The sequence below is a fragment of the Panulirus ornatus genome, chromosome 10 (genome assembly GCF_036320965.1).
Source record: "Panulirus ornatus isolate Po-2019 chromosome 10, ASM3632096v1, whole genome shotgun sequence".
Classification (NCBI taxonomy): Eukaryota; Metazoa; Arthropoda; class Malacostraca; order Decapoda; family Palinuridae; genus Panulirus; species Panulirus ornatus.
In genome coordinates, this window is record NC_092233.1 from 7432713 (window position 1) to 7443590 (window position 10878).

The 10878-nt window shown below is 40.9% G+C and overlaps 1 protein-coding gene across 1 annotated transcript in view; it reads right to left on the minus strand.

The window, feature by feature from the left end:
* LOC139750762 (uncharacterized) overlaps nt 1-10674 on the minus strand; it is a 115126-nt gene extending 104452 nt beyond the window's left edge. Inside the window, exons 1-2 of the mRNA XM_071665478.1 lie at nt 10540-10674; nt 7959-9293 (exon numbers count right to left, since the gene is read on the minus strand). Of these exons, the coding sequence (XP_071521579.1) occupies nt 7959-9293; nt 10540-10570 (1366 nt within the window). The 5' untranslated portion in view covers nt 10571-10674. The remainder of the gene's footprint in view (nt 1-7958; nt 9294-10539) is intronic.
* Nucleotides 10675-10878: the final 204 nt, after the last annotated feature.

Consider the following 10878-nt stretch of genomic DNA (forward strand, 5'->3'; position numbering starts at 1 on the left):
GAACAATTAGGTGTGACATTTCTTGTAGGGTTTGGTTAGATTTATCCATAAAAAGCTCTATTTTTCACATTCTAAGACATAGTGTTCTAGTTTGTTTCCAAATCTTTGACCACAAACTATATAATTAGGTGTTGTCACATTTCTTGTAGGGTTTGGTTAGATTTATCCATAAAAAGCTCTATTATTTTTCACATTCTAAGACATAGTGTTCTAGTTTGTTTCCAAATCTTTGACCACAAACTTTACCATTGGCCAAAGCGCCAAGAGTACCTATAGCCTAGCCTTAGTATAGCAGTTACATTAAGAAATCTGCTGATCTTATTACTTTCTCCATATACATGTTTTACTTGACACATTTCACTGTGATGGAAAGTGTTTCCACTTATAATTATCTGAACTCGTCTTCGTGCTTCAAAGAGGCCAGTTAGTTCCTTTCTAAGTACTTAAGTGCAAGTTTGGCTAAAGCATCAGCTTTATGTCATGTTCACGGAGGTCTATATGAGAAGGAATCCATAACAATTTGATTGGAATCCCAGGAGCAATAATGTCTGAGTATTTGTGTGTGGCTTCAGAGATCAACATGTTACATTCTGATCTCATGGTGTTAAGGGCAGATGGTGATGATAAGGAATCAGAGATAATTAAAGTGGGGAAGTGATTTCTTACCAGCTCAAGAGCGATAAGTATGGCGAGTCCCGAGTGTGTGGGAAGTGTGGCCACTACAGGACAAACATGCCAGAGAAACAGATGTGGCCAAAGTCCGAGTCGGAAGTCGCCCCAGAAGCGAATAATTGGGAAGAGTAGGAAGAAGAATGTATACAATGGAAAGAAAACTATGTAAACTACATATGCCAGTCAGAAACAAGAGAGCTTGACAATAACAGATGATAAGAGCACGATGGTAACAATGAAATAGGAACACGAAGAGGAGCGGATATCAACCAGGAGAAATGCTTGAATGAAAGATGTGTAGAATGTACAACGGAAGATGGACTAGAATTAAAGTACAGATAAGGACAACGAAAAAAATTATATATATATATATATATATATATATATATATATATATATATATATATATATATATATATATATATATATATATATTATAATTTTAACATATCCGATTGAAATTAGCCAGAGGAACCGAATGCTGCAAGTCTAGGAGGAGTTTCGATGGCAAAACTGCTAGGGAATGACTGCAGCGGGAGATGGGAGAAAATTCGGGATGTTGCTAATTACGGATTTAGCTATTTTAGCGGAACGAGGCGAGACACAGCTCACATAGGTTTTGTGCAAAGGACAACCGGACATGTTAGAAAAGGGAGTCAAAAATGGATGGTAGTGAACAAAAGCGAGAGATGACAGTATGTGAAAGCCTATGAACAAACATGGACAGGTTTGAAAGATTTGTAGAGATGGAAAATTGTAGGGTAATAAGATGTTGTGGTATGTCAAACGTATTATATGAGAGAACTTGGCATTTTTAAGTCGAATGTTTGACTCGTCATAATGTTTTTCTTTTTTTCACTAAATCAATTACAGGTGTTGTGCAGAAGAGTTTTTTATTATATAAGTCCGGCTACCAGTTTTTGAATGAAAATAAATTTTGAGTATGTAGTTATACATCACAGCTGATAGCAATAATCAAGGGAGTTGTATTCGATGAATCAAAACATTGTGATGACTAACATATATCACTGACAAACTTAAGAATACACATTAACCTTCATTATTTTTCCATTCGAGGGATTAAGAGGATTAGAATAATTATTGTAAGAATATTTCAATCATTATCAACCTTACTGTGGGGGGTGGAGCAGGCCCCCCGAACACACACACACACACACACATGGGAACGCCCCTGACGTGGCTCGAGGCAAGAATAACGGCCACCAGGAGAGCAAGGGTGTGTGGCAGACGTCATGACTGAGGAGGGTGAGGGATCATGATGATGATGATGAGAGTAAGTCAGAGAATAATGAAAGACGTGGTTAATACTGTGAAAAAAAAAAATGTATATAATGTTGTGGGAGGATAAAAATGGTGACCATGGTGGGGGAGTGGTTGACATACGAGTGTGAAGTGATGACGCCAAGTGTGAGAGCAGTGACGGAGTGTGTGAGTTGGCGTCATTGCAGTGTGTCATATTACGTAGGTCATCCTACTAGGGCGGGGGTGGCCGGGACTCTTATCTATCTTATCATTGTACTACTATGACTACTACTTTTATCAATTACATTATCACTGCTGTTAGTCATAATTACTATACCATCACCAGCTACTCCAACCTGGAGAAACATGGCCATATATATATATATATATATATATATATATATATATATATATATATATATATATATATATATATATATATAGCTGGCATCGCCAAGCGATCTCCGAGGCAACAGCATGCTAAATATAGCGAGGGGGCGCACATACACTGTACCTTGAACCTGACAGCGCAAACACATACAAAGCATCAGCCTAGCCAAGCTTGCCAAAATCCATGCTTACCAAAGGCCTCGACTTGCTACCCTAATCTCATCTAGCCACTACATACCCCTAGCCAAGGTCTCTTCCATCGGACCCTTAGCAACCCTACAGTTGCTTTATCCTAGACGTAGTAGACACCCCCACGCATGTGACGCAAGATTCGTTCACCTCGGAGGAGCAAAGTGATGATGCAAGAGTACGTCATTTCGGACCCAGCCTGACGCAATGAGTGTGTCGTCTCGTACCTTAAGCATATATGTAAAGAGTCGGTCATCTGTGTGACCCATGTGAGGCAAGAGGTGGCTTATCTTAGATGTACGTAACTCAAGTGTTACTCAGCTCTGGTGAATAATGCAAAGGTGGCGTACATGACCACGCCACCAACGATTTATTTCAACGCGAATTCTCCTGACGGACGCAGATTGGGGTGTGAATCGCACCCAAGTGATCGGAGTTCATTTTTCCCATGCCCGGAAGAGACAATTGCTTCACTTAAATTGCTGACGCAAGAGATGCTGGACTGAAACGTACAAAGACGCAAGATTAACTTGCCTGGATCTTCATCGACGCGAAAGTCAGTTCATGAAAACCCCGCAGACGCAAGTGTTAATGAGCTCAGTAACCCCCAGAAAAGGCAGCACGCGAGTTGGTTCACTGATAACCCCCAGAGACGCAAATTGTTCTCAAACCCCAGAGATACAACTGATTGGCCCTAAACTAGACGACGCACAATTTATTGGCCCCAGACCCAAATTTTCCTGGACTCAAACCTAGTCGACGAAAAAGATCCCCCTGGGACCTCAAATAGCAAACCAAATTTTCCGTGTTCAAACCTCAGAAACGTAAGGGTTGGTTATCATAACTTTGGTGAAGATGCAGAGGGATTTTTGAGCTGCCAGACCGATTTCGAGAATGTTGCTAGATCTTTAAAATATCGCTAAAAACTCGCCAAACTGAGAAAATTTTGTAAAAGTTTGGCTACATCTTCGAAATATCGATGAAAACTCGCCAGACTCTGAGAAAGTTATAAAAGTCGCTATATATATATATATATATATATATATATATATATATATATATATATATATATATATATATATATATTATACTTTGTCGCTGTCTCTTGCGTTAGCGAGGTAGCGCAAGGAAACAGACGAAAGAATGGCCCAACCCACCCACATACACATACACGCCCACACATGCACGTATACATACCTATACATTTCATCGTATACATACATATAAATATATACACATGTACATATTCATACTGGCTTCCTTGATCCATTACCGTCGCCACCCCGCCACACGTGAAATAGCAACCCCCCTCCCTCCACGCGCGTGCAAGGTAGCGCTAGGAAAAAGTAACAAAGGCCACATTCGTTCACACTCAGTCTCTAGCTGTCATGTGTAATGCATCGAAACCACAGCTTCCTTTCCACATCCAGGTCCCACAAAACTCTCCATGGTTTACCCCAAACGCTTCACGTGCCCTGGTTCAATCCATTGACAGCACGTCGACCCCGGTATACCACATCGTTCCAGCTCACTCCATTCCTTGCACGCCTTTCACCCTCCTGCATGTTCAGGCCCCAATCGCTCAAAATCTTTTTCATTCCATCCTTCCACCTCCTATTTGGTCTCCCACTTCTCCTCGTTCCCTCCACCTCTGACACATATATCCTCTTTGTCAATCCTTCCTCACTCATTCTCTCCATGTGACCAAACCATTTCAATACACCCTCTTCTGCTCTCTCAACCACACTCTTTTTATTAAAACACATCTCTCTCACCCTTACATTACTTACTCGATCAAACCACCTCACACCACATATTGTCCTCAAACATCTCATTTCCAATACATCCACCCTCCTCCGCATAACCCTATCTATAGCCTATGCCTCACAACCATATAACTTTGTTGGAACCACTGTTCCCTCAAACATACCCATTTTTGCTCTCCGAGATAACGTTCCCGCCTTCCGCACATTTATGAATCTGGAGAAGGCATATGATAGATTTGATAGAGATGTTCTGTGGAAGGTATTAAAAGTATATGGTGTGGGAGGCAAGTTGTTAGAAGCAGTGAAAAGTTTGTATCGAGGATGTAAGGCATTTGTACGATTAGGAAGAGAGGAAAGTGATTGGTTCTCAGTGAAAGTCGGTTTGCAGCAGGGGTGTGTGATGTCTCCATGGTTGTTTAATTTGTTTATGGATGGGGTTGTTAGGGAGGTGAATGCAAAAGTTTTGGAGAGAGGGGCAAGTATACAATCTGTTGTGGATGAGAGAGCTTGGGAAGTGAATCAGTTGTTGTTCACTGATGATACAGCGCTGGTGGCTGATTCAGGTCAGAAACTGCAGAAGCTGGTGATTGAGTTTGGTAAAGTGTGTGAAAGAAGAGAGCTGAGAGTAAATGTGAATAAGAGCAAGGTTATTGTTTTCAGTGGGGTTGAGGGACAAGTCCGATAAGAGGTAAGTTTGAATGGAGAAAAACTGGAGGAAGTGAAGTGTTTTAGATATCTGGGAGTGGGTGGATTTAGCAGCGGATGGAACCATGGACGCGGAAGTGAGTCACAGGGTGGGGGAGGGGGCGAAGGTTCTGGGAGCGTTGAAGAAAGTGTGGAAGGCGATAACGTTATATATCTCCCCTGATGATGTGATTATTACACGAAAGTGCTCTTGGGAACTTATCGTGTTTCATTATACGCCTCTATATAAATATACTTTATTTGAAATACTTATTTTCGTGTCGTTTTTACCTGAATGAAACCACATTCTCGATAGCGAAGCCTAGTTACCCAGCATTATGTTGCTTCTTGAGTCTCCTAGTTCTGCTGGATCATTATTAGCTTTCATTGTGCCAATTCATATATCACACTTTCAGGAAGTTCGTTATCGTAACATTTTCCGGTGTTCCATCTGCCGAAGAACTAAATGGCTCTTCTTACTTGTGGTATGTTGCAAAAACTTTTTTTTTTTTCACTGGTGAATAAATAATGTGCACTTACATAACTCGAAGAAGCATTTTTAAATCGTCACTTGCCTACCTTGCTAGGTTAGCTTTGATACCCCACGCCATTGAGCCAGTCTACATGAAAGCAATGAGTACATTTCTTGCTGATGTTTACTCGGAGTCGAGTATATGGTTTACTGTACATCCTGTTTACTCATAGTCGAGTATATGGTTTACTGTACATCCTGTTTACTCAGAGTTGAGTATATGGTTTACTGTACATCCTGTTTACTCAGTCAAGTAATGGTTTACTGTACATCCTGTTTACTCAGAGTCGAGTATATGGTTTACTGTACATCCTGTTTACTCAGAGTCGAGTATATGGTTTACTGTACATCCTGTTTACTCAGAGTTGAGTATATGGTTGACTGTGCATCCTGGCGACATACGGTCACTCAAGATGGCTGGTTCTTTCGGCTTTAGACTTCTCGAATGCCAAGGTCAATAGGACAAGCTACATAATACTGGAACCACCCATGAAGGTAACCTGAAACACCTTCTTCAGATGTTCAAAATAACTCTTAAGACGATGCATACATTCACTACTTTCGTGGCCTTGCGAGGCAAAAAGTTGGTATATTTCCCACTGCCTCCAAGCTAGCGAACAGAGACGCTTGAAACAATTATATAAGCTCACATCATTCAGGTTCCCTAAATTACTGGTATGCTTTCTCATTATACATTTCCTTGATGTCTCTTTAGACATAATTAAATTATTCTTCATTTTTGTAATTAGAAAAAAAATAGCCATATTTCCGCTTTGTCGCTGAACGCCAAAAGAAACTAATACAAATGAAGTCGCTAAATCTAGCAACAAAATCGCTGAATTGGCAACGAAATGTGCTTCATGTTTTTATCTTTAGCGAATTCCGGCTGAATCCAGTTTGTCACATGGCTACACATTTTAGCACTGGCAGTCTGTCACACTGCTTCAGGCCATCACACTAATTTGTAACTGCAATAGATTGTAACACTGCTGCATTTTGTTACAACTCCCCACAGTTGTCACGTTGTGCTTTTGTCGCTCCACCGCAGTTTGTCACACTGCTACAATGTGTAACACTGCTGCAGCTTGTCACTATCAATAACGTAACACTGCTGCAGTTTGTCACACTTCTACAACCTGTCATGCTCCTACAGTTTGCAACACTGCTGCAGCTTGTCACTGTTACAGTGTTACACTTCTCCAGTTGGTCACACTTCTGCAGCTTGTCATGCTGGTACAGTTTGCTACACTGTTGCTGTATGTACCGCTGTTATACTGTAACCGCTATACAACTTTACACGTTAACTTTCTGTTGATATTGTCATCAAATCTTAATTGCCTATTCGCTTGTTTCTAGTGTGTTAAATAATGATAGTATACGAATAATATGAACAGATCTCTGTAATATTTCTGTACGTTATCTCTTCGTTTAAAACTTTTCATCTTTATCGACACCTGAAACACATCTCAAACCATAAATCACCCAAGAGCAAAAATCTAATAACCTTTCTGTTATCAGTCACCAGACATTATCCACACAACATATGTTCCATCCAGCTGTACGAGATCATGGGGAAAAAATCTTCCTCCTTAACTAGTTAAGTCGCGATTATGACCCGTAGTCAAGGGAGTGACTGCTGGGCCGAGAACGGCTGTCATTAAATATACTCACCATTAGCCCCGATGTAACAGTGACTTATGATTTTGAAAAATGATGAGGACACCATCTTCGCCGCCTCCCTTGCCTTGGCGCGAACGGATCCGGTGCCGACTGACAAGATAGCCACGCTTGCGCATGTCACCACGACATATATATATAGAAACAAAGCGATATGAAGCCTTGATAATAATATAATTATCGAGACTCAAATACAAAATAAAGAGACTAATAATCCCCTCATTTTTCATTTTCTAACTTCACTTCATCGGATTAAATGAGAGGTTAAACCTGTTGTGCCACAGAGGTATTGATTGGCCCATAGGTTAACGGCGCGAGCGCATGGGTCGACGCCCACACGTTTTCCTCCCCCGCCAGCTAAACGTTCTCGAACTGACCAATGGCATCAACGAACGGCAGGAGTGTCCCATCCTAAAACTTTAAAAGTCACGTTCGCTCACGTATCATGCGCTACAAGTCACAACCATTCATAAATAAAATATTACAGGGAATATTGTAGTAAAACTATAGCCTACATGCACGATAAAAAGAACTTGTCTTAAAATCATGCACCAACCTTTCTTACACAATACTCGCTACACAAAGAAATCTACATGCAGAAAAAAGCTTCGCATACTTAATTCTGGTTTTTGATACTATTTCAATACAATATACTTGCCTAAAAAAAAAAAGAATGTTTATATATAGAGAGAGATTTAACAGCACGGCCCTACAAGAAGCCGAAAAAAATTCAATCAAGACCATTCGAAAATGGGAACAATGTTGACATGGCGTACAGATGTTACCTGTTTGTTCGTCGCCCGCTGGATACGTTTCTTCATCCTCATTCCTTATCATTCTCAGTCTTGTATCGTCTTGTGTTCCATTTTGTGTGTTTTCCGCACCTGCGTCTGTTTTCGATTTTACGTCCGCTATTTCAGCGTTGGCTGTTTTGCTATCTGTCTTATCGGTTGACTTAACACTGTTGTCTGTCTTATCTGTTGACTTGATGTTATCTGTCGACTTATCACTGTTGTCTGTCTTCTCTGTTGCCTTAACACTGTTGTTTATTTTATCTGTTGACTTTGCACTGTCTGCCTTGTCTGTTGTCCTAATGTTTGCCTCATCTGGTGACTTGGCAATGTTGTCCGTCTTCTCTGTTGTCTTTGCAGTATTGTCCGTCTTGCCTGTTGCCTTGTCAGAACCTTCTGTTAACTTAACGGTGTTGTCTACTGGCTTACCAGCTGTGCTCGTCTTGTCTGTTGATTTACTTGTGTTATCAGTCTTGTCTGTTGGCTTACTAGAGATATCTGTCTTGTCTGCTGGCTTACTAGAGATATCTGTCTTGTCTGCTGGCTTACTAGAGATATCTGTCTTGTCTGTTGGCTTACTAGAGATATCTGTCTTGTCTGTTGGCTTACTAGAGATATCTGTCTTATCTGTTGGCTTACCTGAGATATCTGTCTTGTCTGTTGGTTTACCTGAGATATCTGTCTTGTCTGTTGGTTTACCTGAGATATCTGTCTTGTCTGTTGGCTTACCTGAGATATCTGTCTTGTCTGTTGGCTTAACTGAGTTATCTGTCTTGTCTGTTGGCTTACCAGAAATATTTGTCTTGTCTGTTGGCTTTGCGATGCTATCTGCCTTGTCTGTTGGCTTGCTAGAGCCGTCTGTTTTGTCTGCTGATTTATCAGCGTTGTTTGCTTTATCCGTTGGCTTTGTGGTGCTTTCCTTTTTATCAACAGCTTCGTCCTTCTTCTCTGTTGGTTTACTCTCAGTTTTGTCTGTTTGTTGAGGAGTATTCTTATCAACTGTCTTCTTCGAGTTGTCAGTTATATCAGATTTCTCGCTCGTCTTATCTGCTGTTCCCTTATCTTTAGATTTAACATTAGTCTGGCTATCTATTTTGTCTGTTTTCGATGTATCCTGCCCCACTGTGTCTGGTAAAGCAGTCTTATTTGTACTTTGGTCTGTTTTGTCGGCACTTGGTTCTTTGTCTTTGGTCTCCGGACTTGTCTTTTCCGCTGCCTTCACACTGGTCGCTTCTGTGCTCGGTCTGTCGGCTAGTCTAACGTCAGGTGTATCCCCTGTTTTGTTCAAGTCACCCTTATTCCCCTCAGTCGTTTCTCGTTTTCTATCATCTGGGAGCGTGCAAAAGATAGGTAAGGCAATAACAAAACAACACTACATTTTACATATGACATTTCCACAGTAAGTTGTTGACGAATCTCATCGTGATTGCTTCAGCAACACAAAATATGATATATTGACACAGCACACACACACACATTTCCATGAAACGTTATTCAAGAATAAAATCAAGAAAATACAACAGGATGCCTCACATCCAGTCATGAAATCAAGCCTAGCCAGCATTTATTGCCAGATGCAACAGATGCAAATACCTTACAAAGTATCTTATAAAATATATCAATATATCCAACACTAGCTTGTAAGGATCACTAAACGCACTCAAAAATACTGCTCAGATTTCAAAACACGCTATGTGGCCGGAAAGATTTCTACAAACAAGATGTATAAAGAAGATCTTAAAGACTTCTACAAAAACGTTACGGCAAACATATATACATACATATATATACATATATATATATATATATATATATATATATATATATATATATATATATATATATATACAACGGGGCTCCTACAGCGTCAAAACTGCGCTACAGTCAGTAGCACGGAAAGGATAGACTCCTTGAGTGAAAAATTCTTCAACGAGACTGTATTGTTTTTTCGTCCATTGACGATGATACAACTTCGCATGAACTGACTTTTCACTCAACTACATATAAGCAGTCATATATATATATATATATATATATATATATATATATATATATATATATATATATATACAAAGCTCTGACAAGCTTCAAGTGCAATTATCTCCTCCCACGTCGATATAACTACAGTTTACATAGTCATAACGCCCCAGATGTAAGGCTACAGTACATAATAAAAGGCTGGACTAAAAGGCGTTCCTTTACCACAAAAAAAACCTACACCACAACAGTGATCTTTACCCCTACATAGGCCAATGCCTTAACATCTGGCAGGATAATCCTTCTCCGTTAACGATGTTTTTCCAGTAAAGTCCAAAACAAAAAAAAATATAAATAAATCTACATCTGGCCAACGAATCTCCATACCGCTCTAACTACCAGCACTTTCTTTTGTTTTCTACACCGGCGTTGTTATGTAACGCATGAACACCATACCCGTGAAGCAGCCTACAAACCACATCCAAACAGGTTGTTACACGACCCAACGTGTTGAATTCAGGAATCCTGGCCGACTATCTTGGCGCCTTATTGTATCATCCACCAGTGGACATCTTTGGATGGCCCAAGCGTCGCTTACCTGTACATTTCTTCTTATCGTCCTCTTCCATGATGCTTGGTATGGGGAGCGGATGATCGACGTCTAACTCCAACCGCGCCAAGAGATGAACTGTTGAGCGTGTGTCTGCCGTGTCGCCCGCCGGTCCAGCCTGGCCCCGCCGCCGCCACCATCAACGCCTCCCCCCCCCCCTCCCCCCTACTCTTGTGTTTACATCAGAATACCCCCTCCCCTATGGAGCCCCCGCCCCACGCCGCTGTGCAATTGCCCCGTCTCCAGCCATCCACAGGGGCCAAGAGTAACGCCCTTCAGAGGGTGATGGGTCGAGCGAGCTGCGTTTTTGAAAAATATTCACATGAA